The sequence below is a fragment of the Symphodus melops genome (genome assembly GCF_947650265.1).
Source record: "Symphodus melops genome assembly, chromosome: 1".
NCBI lineage: Eukaryota > Metazoa > Chordata > Actinopteri > Labriformes > Labridae > Symphodus > Symphodus melops.
Window position 1 is genome coordinate 7,411,310 of NC_136691.1, and position 16,354 is coordinate 7,427,663.

The window sequence follows — 16,354 nt, forward strand, 5'->3', positions numbered from 1 at the left end:
TGTAATCAGATTTTTCTTTATTGCCAATTTATGTAACACCTCATTATAAAATCCTGCTCATATACAAAGGCCAGTAGAGCTGTGTGTTTTCATTACAGCGTCATGCTTCTTCATGTCCACAGAGAGGGCGAGAATGGCGTTTACTGTTCAAGTCAGTCCCGTGACCGAGCTGCAAAATGAAAACTCTCCATAAACTTCACCTCAACCCTCAGTTCAACCTCAGTGGAGGTCTAACACTAAAAAAAATCTAAAGTTTTACATCCATATTTCGTCATCTTGGCTAAGAGAGAAGACCGACAGTCGGGCCTGGACCCTGCAGAGGGGCAGCAGCCAGAGAGAAAGGCCACTTAGGGCTGGGGGGTAGCAGCACACAATGCTCATCTTTAACTAAACATAGACATGATACAGAACAGAGAAATACAATATATTAAACCTAAGTGTTCCACTTTAGACATTTCTCCGAGTATAAAAAAAATCCTCAAGATTCTTTGAACTGCACTGCAAAAAATAATCTAAAGTACCTAAAAGGAAAGCCACCTCCTGCATGACTGAGCGGCATTCAGCTGGATATCTTCTACAGTATAAAATAATAATTTACACTTATCTCTCCTTTAGTGATCCAAAGCTAAACATAATGGAACACAAGACTTCTATTAATTTGTGTGTGTGTGTGTGTGTACCGTAAATTCCGGACTATAAGCCGCTACTTTTTTCTCACACTTCGAGCACTGCGGCTTCTACTCCGGTGCGGCTAATGCATGGATTTTTTATGGGGGACAATGAGCTTCTGCCGCAAAAACATTTGACTTCGTCACGTCGGATCTTAATGTCAGTCATTTTGCGCTTCATGCACGCACCCTCATGATGGAAAACACACGGAGAAATACATATGATGTAGCTTTCAAGTTAAAGGCGATCGACCTGGCTGTCAAAGAAGCTAACAGAGCTGCTGCACGTTAAGATGACACTGACAGCGACAACAGAGACTGAGGAAGTGAGTAATGAAGTCATTCTGAGGCAGTGAATGGATGGACTTTTTCTTGTGAAATATACTACGGTCATCTTTTTCATCAGCCGTGTTACAGACACCGTCGGCTAGGCTTCGTATTGTAACGGTTCATGTTGTAAAGTCAGTAGTTGATAATGTGTTCATAATTCCGATTATGTGGAGAGTCAGTGAATGCACCAGCGAGAACGTGTTGAGTGGCTGTATGAGAGAACGCTGGGGGAGAGAGTTGGATTGTTACGGCAAGTTATGTGTTGCTCTCTGCTGTAAACGGCGTGGTCACGGCCGACAGTGATCGGGTTATTAAAAGTTATTATTTGAACGCTCTCGTCGTCCTTTAACGTCCGGACGGACGCTACAGTATTTGCGGATGTTACCGGTAGCCTACGTCTGTGTAAATAGCTCTTGTTATAGCGTGGACACCTGCGGCTTATAATCAAGTGCGGCTTATATATGTACAAATACATTTATTTACTTATTTTTAGCCGGTGCGGCTTATATCCAGGTGCGCTCAATAGTACGGAATTTACGGTATATGTGTATATATATATATATATATATACATACACTTTTAAAATAGTAAATGTTTTCATCATCATTAGTAGATAGCAAAAATATACAAACCAAGATGAAATACCCTTTTTAATGTCCCATAAACAGTATAAATATGTAACTAGGCATGATTTGAAGCTATTGTGAAGCAATAAGAAACATACATGTGTTCAAATAAATGGAAATCACAAACGGATGTTTTCCTTCTTGGACTGATTTCCCCTTTCTGATTGGTCGCTATAAACGACTGTCCTTTTTTTTTCCCAAAACAGACAGACATGAAAACAAGTGAGGCTTTAATTACATACTCTATGTTCACATCATGAAATAATAGTATCAATAATAATAATAAAATTTGGCTACTCCCACTACTTCATCTCATCTGTGGATACAAATATGATTTGGTCTGAATTGATCAAATGAGAAACATTCAAATAGACAAATGGGATGTGAAACACTAAGAAGAGAAAGGTTTTGGCACTAAATTGTGTTCAGAGGATTTGCAAAGCCTCGCATCGACCAGACAAACTCACAACAGGAGCTTGCCTGTGTAAGCAATGCTTCTGCTGTGCTTACACGGCTCCCGTTTAGTCTGCAACTGGGGTGTGTTATGCATGAGTTTGTGTCTGTGTGTGTGTGTGTGTGTGTGTGTGTGGATGTGTGTCAGCTGAAGAGCCCGATTTAAGAGACCATTCAGAAAGGGTGAGTGGCTGCAGGCTGTTTATAAGGCCTCAAACTCGTCGATCCTCTGCTTGGTGTTGCCCTGCCTGATCTGTCGCAGGGTCTTGTACTTGTCCCGGCCTTGCCGGACGTTGTCACTGTGGAGGAGGTCGTTCTGGGTGTTCTTGGATTCGTCACGTGCCTGAGCCAACTCTGAGGTCAAAGCCTGAAGGCAGAGAAGGAGAAGGGAGCACTTCATTAAGTCTACAAAAGCAGTACAGCAAGCACAGCTACAGAAAGAAAGCCACCCAGTGTAGCGTCACTTTAACATCCCTCCAATGAGTCTGAGACTTGTGAACAAAATCAGTCATTTATGCACCACTTGTAAAAGCTTCTCTGTAGTTCAAGTTCGTGTGAGCAGTTTGTTTTGAACACTAACAGATGCTGTAATTAGGTCACCTATTCAACCTGGAGCCTTGCATTGTCAGCAGAACGTAGTGAACATCTCGTGAAAATACCCAGTTTGGATATGGGTGAGACTGCCCTGGAGCCATTTTAGTGGGTGTGCAGAAGAAAGAAATGAGGGTGCGTCTTACCAAACCTGTTGAGTTTGGTTAAAAAACACACTGTTGTGCTTCTGCCCATTTTATTCAGAGTGTGGGTGGATGTGAAAAGAGATTTTGTGACCGTAGATATCTGAATGTGATCAAGGTCCTACGAGTCGAGAGACTGTTGAATACACGCTACTGAGTACTGAGTGTTTGTGCAATATCAAGTTAGAACGTCAGAAAAGGAAAAGGATCATGCTGTGAACCGGACAATTCCGGTTGTACCAACAGCATTTGTGTTTCGAAGAGGTGGTCACGATGGCTGCCACTTATGAAAAGGTCAATCTGCTGTTTCATCTACCACAAAACAAAGAGGACAATAGGTCTTGTGAAATACAAAAAGGTATGTGTTGGCTACTAAATAACGTCGGTTCAATAGTTTGTGTGTTAAGCTGAAGTACAGGTCTTTTAAATTAAATGTTGAAACGAGCAACCAGACCTTTTTTTCTGCTTTGAAACCAGAAGTTGATGGGCTTAACTTATTGTGACACAAAATTATTTTCCTCTTGTTTGTTATTATCAATATGCAACATCTTCAAATATAATCCTGTGGCCCAATGATACACATGTAAAGAAAGTTACATTAAAAGGGGAAGTATAATCGTGTGTAATGTAACAGAGAGGAACAGTTGTTTTCATATCATTTCAAATAAATGGACTAAGTGCACGTTAATGTTCTCTGCCTCTGTTGGCCCCGTCCTCACCTTCAGCTGTTTCTGCACGCGCTCGTTCTTCTCGGCCTCAGTGAGGCGATCCTCCTCGTTGCGATGGTCGTTGATGCCCTCGGTCTGCAGGTCGGCGCTGTGCGTGCTGGTGTTCTCCTCGCTGTCGCTGTTGTCGTCCAGGTTGTCGTACATTGGCGGGGGAGGTGGTGGGGGCGGGGGCGCCGTCATCACCATGTGCAGCTCATCCTTGGTCTTATCCAGATCGTCCTGGACTTCCTTAGCCTGGAGAGAACAGAAGAATCACAGTGCAAGGGAAATAAAGCTTACTGTACCAGACGGTTCCGGGATCATTTTGTGAAAGAGGAAGAGTCCAAACTAATTCTAGTCCTTGTAAATCTAAAAATCAAATATAAACTAGCATCTCTGGTGACAGAAATATCTGAAAGAGTAAGAAGTTCTTCTGTGCACAGCATGTGAAAGCGCTCACCCTGAGCTGCCAGGAGTCAGCCTCTGCCTCCTTGATTCTCTTGGCCTCCTCCAGTAGAGTGATCTTAGAAGTGTACTCTGCGAGCTCGGCAGCCTGATGAAAACAAACGGAGGAAACAGTCAGCCCAACATTTTGGAAAAGTCCTTTCATTGAGAGGTCAAGTCAGCGTAACGGTTTCTTCTTTACGAGTTTAGGTGGATGCAGTTTTAGCACCTCGGGTTAGAAATCCTCCATGAATGAAACTTTGTTTATACTTTTAAACAAGCATGCATTTATCCATTTCAATCCACAAAAAAAAAATGTACATGGAAAAATGTAGGTGACCATCGCCTGAGAGTCGCACAGTGAACTGTGAAGAGTATCAAGTGAAATACTAAAATCTGAAATGTAACACTTTATACATTTCCAGCAGCTAACTGACTGACAAGGTTTAATCCCAATCACTTTGTTTTTTTTTTTTTTGTTTTTTTTTTTACTGTAACTTTAATCTCATTGAGCTCGGAGCTTCTGGCTCAGCCCTGTAGATGGACACTGATTGATTTGTGTGAAACCACTTTAGGACGAGTTTCAAACAGCATTTATCACCATGTCGTTTTGTTTTGGCAAAGAGAGGAACTCTGCAGATATTTCTGCTCCTGTCGAAAACATTGTGAACGATACAGAAACAACAAGCAGCAACTCCTCCTGGTTTGTAGTTTCTGCTGAAAAGTGTCAGAGAGACCGTTTTACTCAGTGATCAGTTCCAATTGTGTGGCGGCATCGAGAGACTCTTAAACATGTCGCTTTGCTTATGGATCGTTCACTGATTTATTTACAGGAGAAGAAAAAAATCCTCAATATTACTAGTACTTTAAACAGAGAGAGATCTGATCAGAACATGTAGGCGGGAGAGTGAGGACATCTCTTGGCTGAGGGTAAAATCTTCTTTGACATGTGTTATAATCCTAAATAATGTGACACTTGTTAGATCAATGAGCGGAGGAGCTTTCAGGAGAAAAACAAACGAGGGCGATTAGATTAACCTCGAGCAGATCCTCCTGAAGAAAGCAGACTGTGTTAGAGGCTCAGTGTTAAATGCTGCACCTGCTGTAAGAAGACTCCGACAGTGGAGCCCTTGAAGCCCTGTAATTGTTATGTGAGAGGTGTTCAGCTGGAAAAGTGGTCACACAGGGACACGGTGAACGATCATCAATAGGTTAACATGTTGCTAACAGGAGTCCTGCAGGTCCTTTCAGTCACAGTCAGTGGATGTGACTTAATCCACTGCACAGGCGTCTTAATAGGGTTTAAGGATGCAGGGTGTCACAGCAGGTGTTTGTGGTAAACACAGCTTTACTGTCCCTGCTGTCAAAGTGACAGAGGAAGCAGCTCAGCGGTCTGTGGGTGGTCCCCAGACCGGTGACTCTGGGTGAAAAGGCCAGTTAGTCTGAGGCAGTGGGGTGAGGTCCAGCTGGAGCCTTCAGAGGCTTTTTGTCTGGACTGAGAGTATTCAGGCACTGCCCGTCAGCCACAGAGCTGAACACATCATGTGAATAGTTTCTCTATTTAAGTGTTTTATAAGTTTAAGTTGATCCAATAAGTTACTTCATCGAACACCTTAATAACAGCACATTGTTTTTAAATACTGACCAGCTGCTCCTGACTCTTCTTCTGGTCCTCGGCATGGCGGGCGAGCTCCTCCTTAGCCAGCAGGGCAGCCTGACGCTCTGCCTCCAGGCGAGCGGCCTCTTCCTCGGCTTTCATACGCTCCTGCTCCAGCAACTTGGCCCTCTGTAGCTGCTCATTCAGGTCTGACATTAGGAGGAGAGGGAGAGACGAGGAGCAATAAGAAAAGTAATATAGCACAGCTATTGGCATAGAAAAGGAAAGAGACTTCATTTTCAGATATGGATATTCCATGTGCAATATCCAGACTGATGTCCTGTGCTTACTTTTTTTAAATAGATTTTGATAAAGTTTCAGTCAGTGTAAATGTTTGCAAGTTGCGAAGGGTCTCCTCCATTAAATGCATCAATGTAAACACAGTGATTCCCAACCTTGTTTCCTTGGAGCCCCCCCTACCTGTATCTCAGAAAAGCTGAGCCTCCCCCGGGGCCCACAGCAAAAAAAAGAAACATGTGACACTGAGGTAAAAGATTTACCGTAAATTCCGGACTATAAGCCGCTACTTTTTTCTCACACTTCGAGCACTGCGGCTTCTACTCCGGTGCGGCTAATGCATGGATTTTTTATGGGGGACAATGAGCTTCTGCCGCAAAAACATTTGACTTCGTCACGTCGGATCTTAATATCAGTCATTTTGCGCTTCATGCACGCACCCTCATGATGGAAAACACACGGAGAAATACATATGATGCAGCTTTCAAGTTAAAGGCGATCGACCTGGCTGTCAAAAAAGCTAACAGAGCTGCTGCACGTTAAGATGACACTGACAGCGACAACAGAGACTGAGGAAGTGAGTAATGAAGTCATTCTGAGGCAGTGAATGGATGGACTTTTTCTTGTGAAATATATTACGGTCATCTTTTTCATCAGCCGTGTTACAGACACCGTCGGCTAGGCTTCGTATTGTAACGGTTCATGTTGTAAAGTCAGTAGTTGATAATGTGTTCATAATTCCGATTATGTGGAGAGTCAGTGAATGCACCACCGAGAACGTGTTGAGTGGCTGTATGAGAGAACGCTGGAGGAGAGAGTTGGATTGTTACGGAAAGTTATGTGTTGCTCTCTGCTGTAAACGGCGTGGTCACGGCCGACAGTGATCGGGTTATTAAAAATTATTATTTGAACGCTCTCGTCGTCCTTTAACGTCCGTACGGACGCTACAGTATTTGCGGATGTTACCGGTAGCCTACGTCTGTGTAAATAGCTCTTGTTATAGCGTGGACACCTGCGGCTTATAATCAAGTGCGGCTTATATATGTACAAATACATTTATTTACTTATTTTTAGCCGGTGCGGCTTATATCCAGGTGCGCTCAATAGTACGGAATTTACGGTACATCCATTTTAACAAAAACATGTTTTTATCAGAACCTTCCCCATTACCAAAGAGGCCTGAGCACATGTATTTTATCAAACACCTAACCTTCTTGTGTGTATCATGTTCTTAGTTAATGTGTGCAGTTCTCATTGTCTTTCACAATGTCAGAGCAGAAGACGCTTGTTGCCATGGCTACTAAACAGTTCATATACATTTATAATGGACTCGCTATAAGTGTTAGGGAACATCTGGTAACAGGTGTGTTCTTTGGTTTTTTTTCACTGACATGACACAAAAGAAAAAACAGGAAATGGAAAAATGTGTCCAGAGGAGAAGGACATTTTCTAATTTAAGTTTTAAACAATTTGGACAATGTTTTTTTCCAGTCCCTTATTTTTCTCCTGGTCCTTCGTGAAAATAGCGACCAGTAATTCAAATCAAAATGTATTATTAGAATAATAATAAACTTGTGTAAAGTTTCCTAACCCTCAGAGTGTCTCTTAGTTTGAGCACATTGCTGACCCTCTACAGCACGTTGTTGTTGATTATTAGCTAACAATAACCTTTAAACCAACAGAAGTACAAATTCATGAAAGAATATGTTTATAATTGTTTCATTAGGAGGAGATCCCACAGTCACAAAATGATTCTAAAACCTTATTATCTAATGAGCATGATGGCTTCCTGTTTGTAAATGATTATTGTTTCCTGAGATCAGAAAGATGTCGTGAGCAGAAACAGGTCAAACTAGATTTAAAGGATTATATTTGTTAACAAAAAAACAAAACAAATCTAAACCCAAGATTCACCACACTAGGAATCAGACAGCTCAGTTCATACACATGACTCGACCCTGAAGCGTTTCAGCTTACACTCAAACATCCAGAGTGTTTACACAACAAGACACATGCACTCAACCTGTTTGCTACTCTTCCAACTACCTGCCAATATTAACACACACATTACGAACACACATGAAAGCCCCCCCTGCACCGCCCGCCCCCCGCACCTCCCCATCCCCCCCTCACCTCTTTCTGCTTTCTTGGTCTTCTCCTCAAACTGTAAAAGCCTCATCATCAGATCCTGCTTCTCCTGCTCCATCTGCTCCTTCTCTCTCTCGATGACCTCCCTCTTCTTCTTCTCGTTCTCCAGATGGGCCCTGCAGACAAGACAGTGCTGCTGTGAGCCGACAGACACAGCCGACACTGTTCGCTACATGCTGCAGTTACAGCTGACAAACAACAGTCGGGGAGCCCACGCACTCATTTGTACAGAGATTCACCACACAAGCCGCTCTAATGATCTCAAATGTTTTGAATTAATTAGTAGTTGGCCAATCTCTACTATGACATGAACAATTTCACTTCTGTCAGGGACCAGACCGTTCTGATAGACATGTGTCTGCATTACTTTATTGGAGTTGAAATGTCCTTCAGGCGTTCATGGCGTCTGAACTAACACTTTTGGAGGAGGTCATCACAACCTTGTGGTGTGTTTGGACTCGAGTCCGGCCTCTCTCACAGACACCGACCACTTTGAGCTTCTGTGTGTTCGAACCCTCACTCTCTGTCCGCTGAGGCCTGCTGATCTTAATGGCTCTCCCCCCTGGTATTCACTGTGTTGTCTGCCTGCCGTTACATCACCGTGTTTGAACAGCTGCCCCGAGCAGACAGAGGGCCGGCAGCTGGAGCTGAGATCAGGGTCAACCATCCATTCACTTTCAGTTCAGCCAATACAGGAAGCACGTTTCCCACACACACCCACACACACACACACACACAGGAATTCTGTAATACTGTCGAGTGAATGGTTGCTCCGTTTGACATGTGAAATGTGTTCCAGTTCTACAGAACAGTGACTGAGGTGTATTTTGCATGTTCCTTTAACAATGTCGGCCATTATTGTCAAACAACAAATTTAGTTGTTTGAAAATAATGGCTAATTATTTGTAGTTGTAGCCCCTCTTCGGTTAAAGGCAGGGTTGGTAATTTTCGAAAACTAGCATGATTTTGAAAGTAGCATCCTATCCGTTCTCCTTATTCACTCCCCTCGTCCCCTCTGTGATCACCTCAAAAGCCACGCCCCTCACTTACAAGCTCGAGCGCCATTGGTCCAGAAGCAGATTTCAGCCCATGCTTTGAGTGTGGACTCGTGCACGCATGGTGTTGGGAGGCTTGATTGGTTTATAAAACGTGTACCGAGTGCAGTCATTGATGGAAGTTTTTACGGCTGCTACAGATGACAGATTTTTTTTAAGTCCCTTTTTCAGAGCACATGAGTTATTAATTACCTTCAGGACCTAAAGACAATTTCAACCAAAATCTGAAAAAGTGTATCTGGAGAAAATTACCCACCCTTCCTTTAACCATCACACATGTCAGAATAGGTCATTTAGCATTTCACATGTGGCCATGACATCACGCCCTCTAAAGGATTTTTCTGATGCTCTCTGTTCAAACTTGACCCCTCAGAGCCGCTACGTCTGCATACCTCTCCAACTGTTTCTGCTGCTTATCCTCTCGGGCCTGTGCCTTCATCTGCTGCACCTCGATCGTGTCTGGCTTGCGACGGCGCATGTAGAGCTCGTGGTTGCCCATGCACAGCTGCAGGACGCGCTTGTTTATGCGCAGTCTTGGTGCATAAAACACAAAGTCCTGAAATGTGGAGAAGAAACAGACAGTGAATAAGGAGTGGACCATCAAACAAATACAGGGCTGAATGAAGCTGCCTGTCCTTTGTGCTTTTTCTGATAAAAGAACAAAGACGTCAGTGCTGGCCCAGAGCAGGTGCAACGAACTTTTTAATACAGATTACTGCAACAAACGCCACTAGAGATAGTGCATCCCTTCAAATGAAAGGTAAAACAGCCTGGCCTGCACAGATAAGGTATACACTCTGCTGAGTGATTTTACCACTAATAGCATCCCTGAGAAAGATACCCTGGCTGCTCTGTGTGCTGCATCCCACTGAGGATCTGTCTAATGGTCTTTCTCTTCACGACAGAGAAACATGATGCCGCAGGTAAAACGGCAGCAGAGAGCTTAAGTACAGACGCACACTGAAGCTTAATTTGCTCTTAGAGCTTCACTTTATCTGAGGAAGAACCCAGCTAGCAGACTTCCAAGAGGAGACGGAGATGTTTTTAAATATAAAAAAAAAAGCTAGCTTGTGACTCACCGGAGACTTTTTGTCGATGGGCTTGATGATGAACTTCTTATCGTTGAAGGAAATGTTTCTGATCTCACTCCAGGGGAAGCCAATCTTTGGAGTCAATCTGTTGACGCAGACGAGAAAATTAAAGTGTCAGACTGAACTTCAGTATATCAACCATATCAGCTTTATCACCCAATATTGTCATCTTCTCACCCAAAAGACACAGAAACAGATTTAGCAAAGTCCACCAAGTAGACAACAGCACAGTTTAAAGAGCCTCACCGGAGTGCGGCCTGTTTTCTGATGAACGCTTCACAGTAACCTATTTAGTCTCTTAGCGGCCTTTTAAAAAAATCACAGGAGCCAGAGTTTGAGAAGCTCTTGAAGGCAGCAGGGATTCGGACTCTTAAATTAAAGGATTTGCTGCTTTTTGTTGTCGTTTATGAATAAATAATGGTAAAGGATACTGTGCATGTGAACTGTAGACATCACTGTGACAATTATAAAAGTCACTTCAGGTATCGATAGTTCGTCACGCAAAATGATGTCACACGAGTCATCTATTTTAATTGGAGTGCAGAACAACACGGTGTAATGTTAAAACAACCTCCTCCAGAGCCACTGTTATAACAGGGATAAAACCCGGGGTGTGGCTCCACGTTCCATTGTGCCACACACACTGAACGGATGCTAATCTCATTCAGCACAATACAAAGTAGCACAGTAAACAGTGCAGGGCCGATAGTGTTGTAATCTAGAAACTGTGCTGCTGTGAAGCAGTACCGCCTGAACTGGAATTTCACTCAGTCGCTGACCCTGACACATGCTGGAGGAATTGAGAAAAACAATGTGGACGTTATCTCAGCGATTAAATATTTCTGTCAGAGCCCGGTGGTTTATGGAGCCGTGCTCTATCAATGGATCCATGTTTGGAGGAAATACCTGCGCTGTGATGCTGCTCATACATTGTGCCGGCAGCTGGAGTGACTTAGAAAAGCGTCTGTTGTTGCTGAAAATGTTTTTGGATTTTGTGGTTAGTTTGCTTCTGAAGCAAATGTTACTGATGTATGAACAAAAACAGTGAACAGCAAAGAGCTGTGAGTCCACATCAAAGGTAACAAGAGTATTATTTCATATCACATACTGCTGACTTTAAAGACTCAAATCCAGTGATAAGAACAGATTTTTAAAATCCCTATTGTGTCTAACAGTAAAGTTGTATCAAGTTCATTACTGCATTTTAACCAAGATAAAGAAGTTAAATATGATGACAGTTTGTTTTTTCCAAGAATAAATAACTATTTATCAACATTAAAGATACATATGGACGTCGTCAGTGTGCTGAGTAGAGTTTCACTTTTCTTTTTTTTTTTTTTTCCAGGATCACAAACTGTTGAAAACTGGATGTTTTAGCAGCGAAATAACAAAGCTGAGAACCGTTTGATTGTCAACGCTGATTCATCTGTCAATATTTTCTCGATTAATTCGGTCATATCTGGGTTTATTAAGTGTTGGATAATATGAACAAAATTATTTCTAAAACATCGAGGTTGACGTGCTAAACTGAGTGCTGTTCGGACTGTTGCTGTTCGCTCCATTCATTTGATGTAAGACACATTCCTGCTGCGCTGGCTTCTCATCTGTTTGTCTGATGAATTGTTGTTACTGACATGTCGGTGTAATTGTCCGAGTGCTGCTGTGTTGGTTTCCTTCTTATTGTCTAGCCTTCCTTTAATGACTCTGAAGGCTGGAAAACTAAATTGTCCTTCTGGGAATAATAAAGTATAAAGTGTTTTATTTCATCGACAAGCCAAAAATGATCTGTTTTTATTGTATACAGTACGAGAAGAAAACAGAAAATGTTCACCTTTAAGCAGAGGGAACCTGATAGTGTTTTAGTAATTGCTTGCTTAACAATTACTCAAACCACACGATAGTTATGTAAAAATAGTTGCTGATGATTTTAAAAGGGAAAAACCTTCATCCTCAGTCTTTGCAGCTCTAAAAAAAACTTTTGAGTCTCTTAAATTACCATACTTTAATTTGAGGCGATAAAAATCGGGCTTTTCCTCGTAAATTTGACCTCCAAAAGAGTGAATGTGATCTGTGACTGGCCTCACTGTTTGCATGTGTGAGCAGGACGGTTGCTAGGATGAAGCTTTCGCTCGAGAAAAAAACCTCTCAAACCAGCGACGTGAGCAGAGCTGTGGCTTCACAGAGCAGCTGAGCACAAGGAGTTAAACCAGCGCCAGACAGAGCCTCGGCAAAGCCTTTTGGCTGCACTGCTGCATTGTGGGCCGGCTGCCCTTGTTGGAGAGACGGTCCTGTAGGTTAGCCTCACATTCTTAAGTGCCGCGCAGCTTGAAAAACCAGTCGGCGTAGCCATGGTTACAGCAGAGGGCACCGTGGAGGAGAGGCATTTCTGTGCTGATCCCAGGGAGCTCACAAAGAGACACTTTATTATTTCACAGTGTTTCTCTCTCTTGTTGGATGTTTTGTGCCACAGTAAACATTAAATAAGGCCAAATGAGAGACCGGGAGAACTTTGTAACACAATAGCAGTCAAAGTGAATAAATCATTTAGACTCCTTGAGCTGTTAAAAGACGAACAATTAGACAGTGAATGTCCAATTAAAAGCCTGACTTTCTGAACTGTGTCATTACCCTGTCAATAACTTGCTGTGTTCATTTCTTCCACTGAGGCAGACACAGTCGACCACACTGCTTTCAATAGACACTGGCATGAGAGCTGTGGGGTGCAGCCAGCTTAACATGAGAAGACCTCCAATCTGGCAGCGGACAACAATGAAGCTCAGAGCCAGAGCAGCAGAGTGCGAGCGAGAGAGCTGCAGAGATTTCCAGCTTCGGGGTCAGTGACTGAGAGGAGAGTCACCTGGGATAAGAGGGCTCTTTTTGACACAGTCGCTGCACTTCACTGCAGACGAGGCCGGCAGTCAGCCACAGGAGGCCTCCGAGCTCATCAGCTCATTTAAACAAATGGAGGGTGATTACCTCGCAAACTGTCTCGCCCTATAAACAAAGTGTTCAATCAAAAGACGACACCAGGCGGGATCCAGGCAACACCCTTGCACACGTTTTTGAAAAGGAGGCTTGCCTTGAAGCATTAGATAACTCTTTGTTAATTGTTTTTCTTGATGCTTCCCCCCCCTACAATACTGTTTGGAGGTGAACAGCAGGTGCATCGCGAGGTTACAAGTGTGTGGGTGCAACCTGCTTTGAGTCAGGTCAGGTAATAAACCGGGTTCCAGGAATCAAAATGGTCAAATAAAATCATGGTGTCATTGACCAACCCTGTTCTGTCAAAAAAAACTGCTCACAAACATGGAGTCTGGTTTTAACGTTCAGCGGTATGAAGGGGATTGTAATCGTACCTCGATAAGCACATGCGTTAACAAAAGATGTCCCCACTTATCAACAAAAGACCATGACACACTCGCTATAAACCGGCACACTTATAAATCAGAAAGCACACAACTTCTGTCACATGTAAGTGTCTGTTAAAAACCTTTGGATAATAAACGAGTACAGCTCAAGAGATCTGCCTGAATGAACCTAAAAAAGGCCGTTTTAAAAACATTATGTTGTAAACAGTAATGACAACAAACTGGTGAGTCTTAATCTTCAGGACTGTCTGTTGAAATACTCCTGTGAAAACCTCCTTCATTGTTAGTCCTGTCGTACTCTCAGCAGAGAAACAGGAAAAGTGGTGAAGTGCAGACATGGAGCTGGCCCAGCCAGTTTAGCTCTGTGTCACCGCTGCCGTCTCAGCAGACGCCTAAAAAAAAAAAAAAAAAAAAAGAGAGAGAGAAAGAGAGAGAAAATGCTGTGCTTACTTGTCGTCCTTCTCATAAATGTTGAGCCCCAGCGCGTCCACTCCCAGCCTCAGCTCCGTTCCTTTCTTATTCTTTATGTCAAAGTAGTTGACTCCGTACATTTCCAGGTCCTGTGCGATCTTCAGGTACTCCAGCATCGCGTCCTCCCTGCAAGGAGGGACAGACCAGCAGGTTAGGTTATTAATCTCTCCATGTGTTTATTGAGTGCATGCACTTTATTCAAACTAACGCTCACTTCAACATCCCGTTGTGCTCCTCGTGCCACACCTGAATCCTCTCCTCCCACTGCTCTCGGGAGAGCTTGTGCTGCTCCAGCACTCTGCAAGAGAAGGTGAGATCAGACGATGAGTTTCGCTGACGTTCCAATAAATCGGATATATTTGAATAAAGTTTAAAAAACCAGCAAGCAGTGCATCTTGCAGAGACTTGTTGGGACCTCCTGATAAATCAGATGCTCTGTACAACACGTACATCTAAAAGGGTTAATCCTGATTAAAACATTGGAAACGTAAAGAGATTTTGTTCTGGACTGATGCAAAGTGGCATCAAACCCTTTTTCTTTACTTGAAGTCTACTTAAGTTTTATTTTACTTTGCAAAAGACAACACATTCAAATACCTAAATAAATGATGTTTAACTCTCATTATGGCATTGCTTCCAACCTGGCATTATAACTGAGCGGTTTGTTTCCATCATTGCATGTTCCTGCCCAGCACATCAGTTCACACTTTGTCACCAGTCCCTGTCACACCCCTCCAAATGATTGCTGCTTCCGTATAGAGAGGGAGGTGCTCCGCCTGCTAAGAACAAGGCCACACTCTTTGCTCACTTGTGAAGGGTGCACTTGACTTGCCTTGATTCATGATGCACTGTGATTTTCCTCAAAGAGAAATGAGCGTATCTGATGTGTTTTTGTTTTGTTTAAAACCTCATCACAAGTACGCATCTACAAATGAATGATTATAAAGAGGATGAGAAACGTGGCACTCCAGTAAAGGGGGGAACATATCTCAACCCCATGATTGTTCCTTCAACTTTCTTTATTCTCTTTTGTTTCTTTGGCCTCTTTTTTTCCTCTCTCTGGTTTCTCTAAAATCAGCTCGGTGTTCATACAACTAAAATCTCGATTCGATCATCTGAAGCCTCTAGCACCTCTCACCTGTGGGGTAGCAGGCGTTCAGACAGCAGGTATCCCGGTCGGTGGACTTCTTTGTTGTAGTCTCCGAACTTGGCCTGGACGGAGTAGGAGGCCAGCAGCACGGCCGTCTCTGGGGGACAGTAAACCTCGTCGCTCAGGATGCCCTCTTTCACCTGCAGGAAGAACAGCTTCTGGGTGATGTCCTGGATCAGCTCCTCCGACACGTCCTCCGGGAAGAACTTAGAGCGGAACTTGAACTGCAGTGGGTTCTCCTTCTTCACGTCCTGGGAGGACACCTGGCGAGGAAAAGTCAACAAAGTTAAAGAACATGCAGGACATTCAGTGAAATCGAAGAAGACAAACATGTGACAGCAGAAAATCCATCCAGTCATTTTGGGTTTGTTTTTTTTTTTTGCAAGAGAGTGGAAGAGGGGATGAACTGAAATAAAATAATGCTGTTTACAAACCCATAGGTTGAATTATTACTACAGAAGAAACATACTCAGCTGAGTGAGTTAATATTCCCCGTCAGTGTTCAGGAAATTGTTGTGCAGGTTCATTAGCGCATGGACCTTATCAAAAGGAAATCTGCTCTTTAATAACTCTGACCTACAGTGTGTGTTGTTGACACAATTTGCCTCTTCCTCTAATTTCAAAACAGGAACTGAGCGTTCTCGATGGAGAGAATGGGGCCGGGAATATTCCAGTTTAAGCAAGTCATTGTGCTGGTGAGCAGCGTCAGCACACCGTGTACAGTAGTGACAGAGGCCACACTCACCTCTCTCTCTCTCTGTGAGCCTCGTCGTTGCTTGTAAAATGCAAAGAGGCAGCTTTCAAAGTTAACCAAGAAACATGATGGCATGATTTCAGTGTTTCAGTCAGAGAGGGCGTGAAGGTTCAGTGAGCTACGTTTACTCAGGCAGCGGCTCTGGTTCAAAAAAAGTTCACTCTCCTGACAATGAATCTGCCTCCAGCTGATTGCACGCAGCTCTGCACAGATACCAAACAAGATCTGAGGGGTGGGGTGGGGTGGGGTGGGGGGGGGATACCACAATACTGCATGTGGCTATATACGCATGCTGTAATACTCTGGTCACTCATTGACTGAAAGGCAAACACTGGAGCTCTGAGTACCGGATACTTTCAAAGGACTCGTTCTCTCTCTATTGTTCTGGAAGGTCGACTCCTCATGTTGGGACATACTTCAGAGGGAACATGTAGGCATGAAGGCGAGAGGCATCATAATAT

At 43.4% G+C, this 16,354-nt stretch overlaps 1 protein-coding gene across 2 annotated transcripts in view; it reads right to left on the minus strand.

Moving 5' to 3' along the window:
- Positions 1–16,354, minus strand: part of ezrb (ezrin b) — a 30,883-nt gene continuing 14,529 nt past the window's right edge. For both annotated transcript variants that reach the window (XM_079349790.1, XM_079349789.1), the window contains 10 exons: positions 15,128–15,402; positions 14,204–14,287; positions 13,969–14,115; positions 10,139–10,235; positions 9,452–9,615; positions 7,990–8,120; positions 5,608–5,768; positions 3,979–4,071; positions 3,531–3,773; positions 1–2,444 (listed from right to left, as the gene is read on the minus strand). In XM_079349790.1, the coding sequence (XP_079205916.1) occupies positions 2,280–2,444; positions 3,531–3,773; positions 3,979–4,071; positions 5,608–5,768; positions 7,990–8,120; positions 9,452–9,615; positions 10,139–10,235; positions 13,969–14,115; positions 14,204–14,287; positions 15,128–15,402 (1,560 nt within the window). In that variant the 3' untranslated portion in view covers positions 1–2,279. The remainder of the gene's footprint in view (positions 2,445–3,530; positions 3,774–3,978; positions 4,072–5,607; positions 5,769–7,989; positions 8,121–9,451; positions 9,616–10,138; positions 10,236–13,968; positions 14,116–14,203; positions 14,288–15,127; positions 15,403–16,354) is intronic.